This window comes from Pteropus alecto, unplaced genomic scaffold (genome assembly GCF_000325575.1).
Source record: "Pteropus alecto unplaced genomic scaffold, ASM32557v1 scaffold276, whole genome shotgun sequence".
In the NCBI taxonomy this organism is placed as follows: Eukaryota; Metazoa; Chordata; class Mammalia; order Chiroptera; family Pteropodidae; genus Pteropus; species Pteropus alecto.
Window position 1 is genome coordinate 157325 of NW_006438074.1, and position 12068 is coordinate 169392.

At 39.0% G+C, this 12068-nt stretch overlaps 1 protein-coding gene across 2 annotated transcripts in view; it reads right to left on the minus strand.

Moving 5' to 3' along the window:
- The window catches only part of DHRS7 (dehydrogenase/reductase 7), a 19235-nt gene extending 7392 nt beyond the window's left edge, over positions 1-11843 (minus strand). Inside the window, exons 1-5 of one of the 2 annotated variants that reach the window (XM_025049095.1) lie at positions 11543-11838; positions 5120-5272; positions 3368-3474; positions 2659-2898; positions 64-186 (exon numbers count right to left, since the gene is read on the minus strand). In XM_025049095.1, the coding sequence (XP_024904863.1) occupies positions 64-186; positions 2659-2898; positions 3368-3474; positions 5120-5272; positions 11543-11666 (747 nt within the window). In that variant the 5' untranslated portion in view covers positions 11667-11838. Of the gene's footprint in view, positions 1-63; positions 187-2658; positions 2899-3367; positions 3475-5119; positions 5273-11542 lie in introns of both variants that reach the window. The other variant, XM_025049096.1, reaches the window with a different exon arrangement.
- Between the last annotated feature and the right edge of the window lie 225 nt (positions 11844-12068).

Genomic DNA, 12068 nt, shown 5'->3' on the forward strand with positions numbered 1-12068 from the left:
TTATATAACACCAATACGTAACTACTAAACCACTCAAATTATACCCCAACTAAAAATTTTTACCGTTGTGACATCTTTAGTTAAGGAATTCTTCATCATATTTGATTGCACAGGTCCTGGGCAAATGTTAGAAACTACTATACCTGGGTATGTGGCAAGTTCAATTCTGAGGGAATTTAAAAAACCCTAGTAAGCAAAAAGAAAAAAGAAAAGAAGAAAGGAAATTTTTTTAAAATACAGATAAGTATATTAGCATGAAATTACTTCAACATTTGATGAAGGACAATAGCACATTATAGAAGTATGTTCTGAAATACCTGAGTAAAGGACAGGAAACGTAATCGTGCAGGCTTATTAGGCATTTTTAACTGTAAGACTGGAGGCAATCTAGAACTGGCATTCATAGCTCTTTCCGGGTATGAATGATTCACCTCTTTGGTAGTGGTGGCTCATGCCATCAGTGATTTTTATGGTAAGTGCTAGATAGGTGAAAAACTACCCCCTGGAGATTCTGATACACACTCCTTACACTAATCTAATCCCCATCTCCCCACTCCAAAAGGAGTACATGTTCTCCACTGAGCATCACTCAGGTTTGGTTTCCTTCTACCCCTCCAAGTGGTCTAACGTACTAATATTGGGGCAAGAGAGAGTGAGAGGGGATTAGTACTCAACAGAAACTCTCACTGAGGAAGAATTCAACTTTTTCTATTTTATTAAAATTTTAACAATTAGTTTCAGCCAACATCCATCTTTTCTGGGTAGTAAGACTCCCTAGACTTAAAGATACTGGCCATTTCTAAACCAAATACAGAGTAAACATCTACTTCCCCTCTTCTCTTTTCCTAAATTAGGAAATGTTCCAAGACTATACTGGTATAAGCTAACTACTGAAAAGCCTAAACAGCTAATAAGGTACATTCATTTATGAACCAACAAAATTAAATAATTACCAGCCCTTAATGCTGATCCCTAACAAAAACAGCCTATGATGGTTCATGCCGTCAGACTACTACAGTGCCTGACTCAGGTGGATAGGGAAAAAAAAAGCTCCCTAAATGAATGAACTCCCATAGCCTTAACCTTCTGTTTCCCCCTTTAGCAAGAGAGAGGACACTGTGAGAGCCAATCCATCACACAGTAAAACCTCTCCTTGTTTGAAATCACATTTAGTATAGCATGTGAACTTTTCAGAGACAAACAAGCTCACTCTATAGCTTGATGGGATTCAGAGAAGGAAATGTGTTCTTCCAAGAGCCTTCTGGTCCCAGTGTTCAGCTACTAGTATAACTAACTATTCTCAACCTGCCGCATTGTATCAGAGGATCAAATCCAGTAACAGTGTCTTGAAGAGCAGGCCATATTGTTTGACTGAAAGCATCTTGCATGTCTTATGAGATACTTGGTGCCAAACAGGTGGGGCAGCCACCTTCCCTTATCTAACAGCCTGAGACTTGCCCAACTGCTCTGCAGGAAGTGACTGATACCCTATTACAAAATATAAGGAAATCATCAATGTAACATTCCATTTCATCACTCTTATCAAATATCTGCTTCTTACATCAGAAAGAAGGAACCAAAGCTTCGAATTTTATAAAACTAATGATCATTCGGCTATTGCATCTCATCATTCCAACACTGAAACATTCTATATTAACTGATTTTCAGCAGCATTAATTACAAATTATGTATCTCCTTTAATCATTTGCCTACTCTTAGCCTTATGATTTAATTTGTTCCATGTTATAGTTTAATAATATTTCTTCATATCTACTCTTAGCCAACATTAAAAATGCACTTGTTTCTAATATTCACATCTCATAAGTTAAGCAACTCAAATCAAGCTTTTCTCCTAACCTCTGCCTTGACTAGATTTTCTTCTTCCAATGAATTCAAGGTAAATAGAGTCAAAGCTAGCCCCAGTAAGAATATGAAGCCCAGGGCTAATCATCCAGTGGGCAGTTTCTATTTCTGACATGCTTTTATGTTTAGACTAGGTAAAATTAACCCCACCTACAAAGGGGGAAAGAACAAGAATCACAGAAATGGGGAGAAAACTACACCCTAAAGTGTGTGTAGAAGAAATGAGAGGTAGACCCCAAATTTGCCATGAAGACATGGTAGAACTGAGAAGGCGAAGGGTGATATGTTGACTAGACCAGTGGCCTAACCTTTTGGACACCAGGGACCAGTGCTCCTATGAGAATCTAATGCCTGATGACCTGAGTTGGAGCTGAAGCAGTGATGCTAGTACTTGGGAGTGGCTGCAAATACAGATAAAGCTTTGCTCACTCTCCCACTGCTCACCTCCTGCTGTGTAGCCCAGTTCCTAACAGGCCACAGGCAAGTACCAGTTCATGGCCCAGGGGTTGGAGACCCCTGGACTCGACTATATTTCTTGAGAGCAAGGACCATATCTTATCATCTTTATATCACCAGGATCTATTGTAGTGCATGGTACAGTGTAGGTGCTCAATACATGTTTGTTGAATTAGGAAGAGGTATGTGAGGCTGAAGTCTTTGAGCATCTTCTGGAATGTCTTCTACCAAAGGTCTCCTTGGGTCTCTGACCAGTTCCAATGACCTCCTGCAGTAATGACCATATCCCCCATAAACACTTAAGTCAGTTCTATCAAAGTTGAGTTTGAGCAGCCTTACCCGAAGAGCATGTTTGCTGGCACAATATGCACTAGAAACGGGCATAGAGAAATGTCCCAGGATGCTAGTCACAGTAATAATCTTTCCTTGCTTCCTCTTGACCATGTGAGGCAGAACACACTTTGTCAAGGATATCGTCCCTAAGTAGTTAAGCTCAATTAGCTCTCTGTAGATATCCATGCTGGTTTCCAAACACCAAGAACAATGGCTTCTTCCACTATTGTTGACCAGAATGTCGATCTAGTAAAAAAATATTAGAAAAGGAGCATTTTGGGGTGACCCGTAAATGGACTGAGGGAATACCTAGGGATGGTTGCTTATATTGTTAACTTGAAGAACCACTGGAACAGAATGGCGTATTTCCAGAAGTCAGCAATTAAAAGATAAAATAAAAATCAATTTGCCTATAGACTTAAATTCCTATTTTAAGTGACTTTTTATGGAAAGTAATATGTCATAAAAATAAAAGGCACAGTGAATTTTTAGCTCCTTTTGTCCTACATGCAGGAGTTAGTACTTGATAAGGTATGAAAAGTACTAATTACACAAAGCCAAAAACTCAGATTTGGAGGCCCAACTTATGGGCCTTGATCCCTTGATCTCACTGCCTGGATCCATTTGCCTAAAGCCCTTTGAATGATAGCACTACAGACGGGACTCTCTTTTGCAGCTACTTAAAAGCAAGACATCAATTCAAAATGCTACTTACTTTACCAAACTCCTTAACAACTGCTTTGGTAGCCGCTTCATGGGAACTCATGTCCTTCAGGTCAAGAGGCAAAACAAGTATATCTTTTCCTTTTAAATTGCCATTCTCTAAATAAAGACATTTAAAAATTATTGTGGAAATCATTGCTACTCGCATTAACACCCACCCTACAACCAGACTTGGCAACAAACTCATTTCTACAAGGTGGCCCTGTAGAAGAATTTCTTTCAGTGACCAAGAAGAGGGCTGATGGTAATATGGCAAGATCCTATTGGACAAAATGCTGGCTGGGTACACAGGAAGTAAAATGGCTCTCTTCACTTTGTATATAAATAGTATAACATTGGAATAGATTCTAGAAGAAGTCAAGATTATAATACATGCTTAAAAAAGCAAAAATTTTAGATCATTTTCCTTAGAAGTACAAGGCACATTTGTTTTATGATAGGTTCGCAAAGTTTAGCTGCCCTTTTACACACATTAAAAAATAAAGACTACTTATGCTTAAAATCAGTAAGAAGCTCAGAGTCCTCCAGTGACTCAACACATAGAAATTTCCTTCTGGAGGATAAGGATTCCAGGAGGCAAACAAGGAAAAGGATATAATCCTGAAATTCCCAACCAAACGAGCTATACTATACTGTTCCTTTCTATTTCTGTTCATTAAAAAAAAAAAAAAGAAACTAATTTTCTTGGCCTCTAACCTTGAAATACACGTAATGCCAATAAGAAAAACAAGCAAGTAGAGAAAATACAAGAGGTATAAAGGCTTCTTGGGCAAAGGAGTAAAATTTAGAAACATTTAACTGTCTTAAAAGAAATAGAAAACTTTGCACCAGTGATCTGACAGATAAAAGGAAAACAGCCTCATTCCATCTAAGAAATGCTAATATGCTTCATCTCTGCCAGTGTAGGACCTGCAAGTCTCAACAGTAGAGGAGCAACTACCACAAGCAGTGGCCCAGGGCAGAAATGCCAGAGGCTTTTGAAAGCAATATTATGAAAGAGGCATTGTGGCTTTGCTAACTAACTCTCATTTCCAAGTAGTTAGTTCCATCAGCACTCTGAAAGAAAAAATTGTAAAGAATAACAGGCAGATGACCAAAAAAATGGTCTGCTGGAAAATTCAAAATTACCTCATTTTAGATACTAAATGTCCCATGAAAAATAATAACTATAACTTGATGCTGCTTATAAATATGAACATTACAATAAAACCCAAATAAACAAAAAATAATTGTTGCCCTATATATGAACATGAAAAATCTCAAATTGTATTTTTTAAATTTAATTCCTTTCCTGTTCTTTTATCCTTTTTAACAAAAATCTTATACCATCTCATATGACTTTAATATCTGACATTTTAGCAAAATGAGTCAGGACCCTTTCTAATTTAACTTTTCTGGTTACATACATGGATGTCATACATAAGAACCAAACTATTCTTTCTCTAAGATAAAAATATAAGGCATTTGGTTACTAAAAATCCACCGACATTTGAGAGAATTGGTGGTCACTCCCTAATGCCGAGAATCAGTGCAGGAAAAAAAAAAGTAGAAAGGTAGCAGAAAGAGAGAAGAAAAAGGCAGGAGCGGCTAATTAAGAGAATGACAAAAGTACTTGGAGCATTTGGAACCAGATGATACCGCTCAGGAAAACCCCACTTGTTCCTCTGAAATTCCCACAGCTGAATTTGAGTTTGGATTCCGATTTACTTCTAGGAAGCATTGCTGTTGTTTTAGATTTACTTACCAAGGCATTTTCTTTTCACCCTTTCCAGCTCATGTACTCTTCTCGCTGACAGCACAAGAGAAACATCTAGTTTAGACAGCTGGTAAGCCAGCTCCTCACCAATCCCACTTGATGCGCCAGTCACCCAGATCACCTTGTTGGTCAGCTCCTGTTCTATTGAGAAAAGAGTGAGGATTGAGGAGAGAAAACAAACTATGAATTACACCCATAATCAAAGGTCAGCAAGAAAAAAAAAAGTGTTTTAAACAATACCTCTAAATATGAAGATAGAATGTGTAGAGCTTAAAATTTTTAATATCCTATGTTATTGGCCTTGATTGTGATGATTTCACAGGTGTATACTTACCCACAAACTCATCAAGTTGTATGCATTAACTACAGTTTTTTATGTGATAATCATATCTCAATAAAGCAATTTTTTAAAGTTTTTTAAATTAAATATCCTAAGAAAACAACTCCTACCCAATAAAAAAAGAAAGCATGAATACAAATCATACTAGTAACAGTTATCACGCTATTTTGTGTATTCCAGACTCTTGGATGATTTTTCCAGACTTTACTTCAAGGTAAGCCTTATAACTCCACCGTCTCACTTCAAAGCTCTACTTACCTCTGTATTTGATCGAGAAAAATAAGGCTAAGTAAATAGAAAGTCTGCGTAGACCGTCCTTTCTCACTTTCCTTTTCCATAAAATGAGGGACTCATAAGATGATCACTTAAGTTCCCGTCCAGTTTTCAATTCTATTATTCTAATTTCCTACAATGGAGGTATTGATGATGAATCTGAATATGCTAATTTCTACTCTATGGTATGGTGGAACCATCCTGGAGATTTAAAGTCATGTTTTCCCCATATGTCAATCATATCCAGTGCCTATCAAGTAAAGGTCATTTTGTAAAAGTATTTTCCAAATGCCTGTGCTTTCACCTTAGAAGAACCCAGTAATTCACCCAAGATAAAACGCATATGACAGTGAGATAAAATGCTGTACTCTGCTTGCCCAATTATGTTTTTAAATACTGTAAAAACATTATAGTAATAAAGCCATGACAAGAGTTTATTTGCCTTTGGTCCAATGAAAAACTCATTAGCACTACAGGAGATAACAGCCACTCTCTCTGAATTCATAGAGCCACTGTGGTGCAATGTTCTTGTGTGCTGTATTTATTAAAATATGTTATCAAAAATAACACATAAGGTATCACTTAACACACACACTTCTGGTTTTCGATCAGAAAAATTAAAAATCAGGACACTAGTTTACTGCTTTAGTCAAGCAATTCTAAGACCTCTATCGGGTTGACAGTACAAGCTCTAGAGACTGCCAGGGTTCAAACCCCAGCTCCATCACACACAGCAGTGAAATGCTCCTGTGTGAGAATTTGGTGCCTTAATTTTCCACAACTGGAAAATGGGATTAATTATAAAACCTTCTCCGTAGAACTGTTGAGAAAATGAGTTAAAACATGTAAAGTTCTCAGAGCAGTGTCTGACACATATTCAGTGCTTAATAAAATGTCAACTCTAACAGCTGCTAAATTGTTTAACAAATGGACTTTTCAGCAGCAAAACATAGAATAACTCAATAACTTGTCTGTTCCAATATCTCTAGCCAGGGGCCATGGGGTTACTAACTATAATGGCTTAACATTTTTTCATGACTTCCTATGTGTTTACACATATTACTTTATTAAAACTCTCACAAAAACCTTGTGAAATAAAAATTATCTCATTTTATAAAAAAAAAAAAGGAAAGTTAGCTTTACATACATTAATTGTTAGCTTTACATACATTAATTTATCCCACTAGACTGTAAACTCCCTTAAGGCTGGGACCCTGGTATCCTCAGTGCCTACCACACTGGAACATAGACAGGACTTCATAAACAACTGTTGAATAAACAACCAAGAACACTAGCAGAGCTGGGATATGAGTCCAGGTATATCTAGCTCCAAAGCCCATACTCTGACCACTGGCCTGTGGTGCCCATATTTTAATATGATCAATATTTTTAGACCCAAATGTTCCTTAGCCATTCAGGAAAATGGAATTTGTCCCCAGAAAAGAGGTTTCATATAAATATCTGAACTAAAGATAGAAACATCCCAAATATTACGTCTAGGACACAATGCTTTCCTATCATATGATATGGTATCATCATGGAAAGGCACAATTGAGCCACATTCCTGAAGGACTTCCTCAGGAATAGCAGAATGTATATTCAGATAGTCATTTATTCATTCATCAACTATTCATTGCTCCAAAGTTCTGCAATACTCAGACTCTAAGGTAAATATAGTTTGTTTGGAACTATTTACTAACTAGCATAGAACTAACATTTCATTTTTACCCAGATATGCAAATATTATTTAAATCCAATGATGAAAATCCCTAGGCTCATGTTCACCTTAGTACACCTGTAGTTCTGGCATCTTTCTTCCCACCCTGAAGAAAAAAACTTTTTTATTTAGCACCAACTTTTGTTTACCAATTCCACAGAATCTGACACACACCCAATGGCCTTTGCTTAAGAGACTCTGAAAACAGATTCTCAGAGTTGGAAAGAAACATAGTTCAACCCCCAACCCAGTTTGAGAATTCTCTCCTCAGGCTGTTGACTAGTCTCTTCTTAATTCCCTCACAGACTGAGGAAGCTAGTTACTTCTGCGACACTCACTCCTTTTTTGGACCCATCTAAGCATTCAAGGGGTTCAAGTATTCTTTCTTATAGTGATGTAAGACACCTTTAACTTCTACTGACTAGCCGCAGTTCTGCTTTGTGGCTTCGGAAAGAATAAATCGAGCCTGTCTTGCACATGACAATCCCTTATGTCTTTGGAGAGAGCTGTTATGTCCTCCCTAAGTCCTCTTCTCTCTCGCTTCTTTAAATAAACACCTCCACTTTCTGCTACCTTCACTCAGATTGAGGTAAGAGTTACACTAGGGGCCCTCCCAGGACAGCCAAAATGAAAAATAGCCTAGACTTAACCGTGGGACCTGACACAACAGCAAGGCAATGACAGGGAAATTCCTCAACATAGGCATGTGCAGGACAGCTAGTGTGACCTAGAATTCACCTCTGCTTCATTATACGAACATCATCATAACTTTACATTGCTGTTTTAACCCCTTATGGGCAAACCAAGTGCATAATGCACTTTTCTGAGTATACAGATGCTCAGAAAAGTTATACAAAACACCTATCTGTCAAGGCTTGTAGAGGAAGGGCAAACCAAAGCCTTGCAGGCAAAATAAAAGATCCCAAAGCACTTGGCAGCCTGCTCTCTCTTCTGAAAATGTACTTCAACGTTGACCACTTTTGGCAGCCTACTCTCCCAGATAAGAAGTGTATTTCATTTTCAGTAAAGCTAGCTTGCATCAGGTTTCCTCACACTTCTACACACAACCCTCTGCACAAACTCTAGTTCGCCAATGTCTCTATCGAAGAGAGCTAACCAGAGCAGGACACAGGATTCTCATGGGGTCTGGACAATTCAGAACAGGGTCAGCTGACTAAATTCCTCCTCTTGTCCCCCAGAAGACAGGCTCTGTGAGGACCTAGACAGTGGCTGGATCAGTCACTGCTATGTCCCCAGTGCAGAGCACAGAAGGTAACACATACAAGCAGGTGACCGAAGACATCTGTTGTTGTTTGCAGTTTGCTGCTTCAGATACTAAACATCTCCTAGGCTTGCCTAATTTTTTCTGGCAGTCACTTCACAGTTGACTCCTATTGAGGTTCCTGTCAACTAAAACCTGCGTTTTCCTCACATAAACTGCTGTTGAGACTTCCTACCCTGGACTTGTGCCAGGACCTTTTGTCTAGATCAAAGTGCATTATCTAAAATTAGTCAACCTTAAATGTTATCATGTGAGATATATGTTTGGAAATGCAGAGAATTTCTCTAGAAGGATACATAAAAAGTGGGAAATGGTGGTTACCTCCAGAGAGGCATACTGTGGCTGCGTGACAGAGGTGGGAAAGAACTTGAGTTTTCACTGTATGTCCTTTTGTATTTTTAATTTTCTATTATGTGAGTATATTGTCTATTTTTAAAAGTAACAAAAAGTAACAAACCTATTGAGAAGATAAGGAGGATAAATTATTTTTCACCTTGATAGAGTTTGCCCATCTTTCTAGTCTGAGCTGCTTGGAGAATCTGAGTCTATCTCCACGTTCATTTAACTTTTATTCATCACCACCCCCACCCCCCAGGAGTCCTTTTAGTCATTTTATTCCCTAATAACTCTTCCATGAAATTTTAATTCCACAGATATACTGTATATCTATGTACTGTACATATATCTGTGCTTTCTACATAAGGAGTTCTATAAAGTTTACTCTTCAGTCGATGCAGGTTTAAGAATGGCTAAATTTAAAAATTAAGTTAAAAACTATTAACATTCAACTGAATTTTATGACTGTATTTGCTGAATAACTTTTAATGTAATGTATTTATTTAGATAAATGGTAATGTAATCAAAAATATGCAAATTAGCAGATTATATGACTACATAATAGTAGCAATCTGTTAAAAATCCTTCAAAAACTTTTGTTTTTCCAGTAAAATGAAAAGATTGAAAAAAATTAAATAAACTTCTTAAAATTTGTTTAGTCACCTTAACTTTTACCTTTTGCTCAATACGTGAAAATAACTTTTAATTTAGCTGCTAAATATTGTCAAAGTTTTTCCTTTTCAGCTCCTGACATAATTAATGGGTTGAATAATTTTTGTAGAATTAAATAATAAAATGTAAACTATTCTTATATAATTCTCAAAGTCCAAGTCAATACAAAAGCACTGAAGATCAAACACAAACATCCACATGGCAACCAGTAGGCACAGTGCATTCCATCTGCTGAGATGGAGCTAATGATTAAGTGAAAGTCAGCCAACCATGCTACTTTGCCAGAGCACTGACCTTGGGTATGTGTAGTATATTTTCTATGAACTCAATAACATCAAAATTGCACATATTATATTCCCCTTGCCCACCCCCCCAAAAAAAAATCCATGAGAGAAATGAAATACTGAGGAAAAAGATTTTGAGGGTAGGGTTGAGCTGTACATTTCTTTTTTGGTCCCCAAGAACCAATTTTCACCCCTATGGAAGCTATAGGGCTCCCCTTCCCTCCTGGCCCCATTTTTAAGCATACTATCACTTCCAAGCAAACCTTCTCACGTGATGAGTATTTTCATATAGGAAACTTAGTCCAAGGAAATCTCACTTCCCCCAGCCATAATGAATTCAAAACCTAGCTTTGGGAAGCTCTTTAAATTTCTCTGAAAATTAATTTTGTTACCTGGAAGATACGATTAATAAAGCCTACCTTGTAAGAGTTATTGTAAAGGATAAAGGTTCATGTTTAAAAGGTCAAGCACAATGCTTAGCACATAGAGTGTGTTCTGTATGTAAATGAACATCTAGTATTAAGCAGGGCACAGATACAAGTAGGACAGGAGCAATGCTACTCAGTGTACCAATAGTGAACTTGCTCCAAGCAAATGCCCACCCATTTCTTTCTAGGGTTATACTTTGTGTTCCAATGAGTGAGTGGGTGGATAACTCCAGATCACTTTGAGAAAGAAAGGGTGTTTTAACTGCTCTAACTAAAAATCAGTAACCAAAAGAGAATAAATAAGGAGCCTTTCAGATTCCTGGGCTCATTCCATGGGGATAATTAACAATCAACAGTTTCAACATGAGAAATAAATGATTACAGAAAGCAGTGCCTGTTCCTTTTGCATCCTGATTAAAAGTGTGCCCTGAAGAATAAATGTTTCCAAACTCTATTCTCAGACCCCCTGATGCCAGGGGGCACGACTCAACCTTATCTGTACATCTTTTCCACCTGATATAAAACCGTCCATCACTGAAATGTATGTACTTCTCGCTTACCCCTCTACTTACATAAGCAGCCCTCACTTTTCCAAGTTACAGCACCATTTCAAGGCTTCTTGGAGCTCTGCTCTCGGGCATATTCTCTGGCCCAAATCAAAACTCTTTTCCTAAATTTACAGAAGTTCAGGTCTTCTTTTCGTTGACAACCTCAAATTTTGCTATTGCAAAACTCCAGGAGAGTGAGAAGTGAAGGATAAACAACTTCTGGGGGGCAGAAAAACGGAGCTCCAGTCCTCAGAAGCAGGCTCCCTTACAAATCAGGGAGACGCGCGCCGCTTCTGAAAGTACCATCTTCCGACACTGCATCAGAATCTCCCGGACCCCGGTAAAAATTCAGGGTCCTGGGGGCGCCCCGCCAATTCCAATGCTGTCTTACTCTGGCAACCAGCTCCCTGACCCGCAGCCCCTGAAAAAGGCTCAGCCTTGCCGCGTGGAAGCTCCACGCCACCCAGAGAGATGCAGAGGCAGCAGAGACTCGGCTGCACGGAGCCCGAGTGTGCGTCTAAAAGTCCTCACCTGGGCGTCGCCCCTGCCACTCGGCCCACAGCAGGGTTAGGTCGCCATCGGCTCGCAAGAAGTACAGCAGCTGCACCACAAATGCGAGCAGCGCCACCAGCGCCAGCAGCAATTCCCAGCTCATCGCGGCCGCGCGCGTCCAGCTCCGCCGTGAGAAAACCAACGGCGCCGCAGTGCTCAGCGATCAACGCGGCTGCATCCCACCCTGCGCGATTGCGAGCAGCGCCGCCAGACTCCTCCCAGACCTGTACAGTAGGAGGGTAGCTTCTCCCCGGCTCCGCGTGTGGTCGTGGGAGTGTGCCAGCACATCGCGCCGAGAGCACCTGGCCCGAGAATTGCTACACAAGTCCCGCCTACAAGTGCGCCTAATAAATAGTTACAGTAGGCACAGAAGGCATGGTTTACTTAATTACTAGTTGATACTCCTGTTGGTACATTAGGCACAGGATTCGTAATAGCAAGAATGATTCTTTTAACAGTTGTTATGAGGGCAAATAGTTTTCGAAGCTCTGATTGTGTCAGCAGG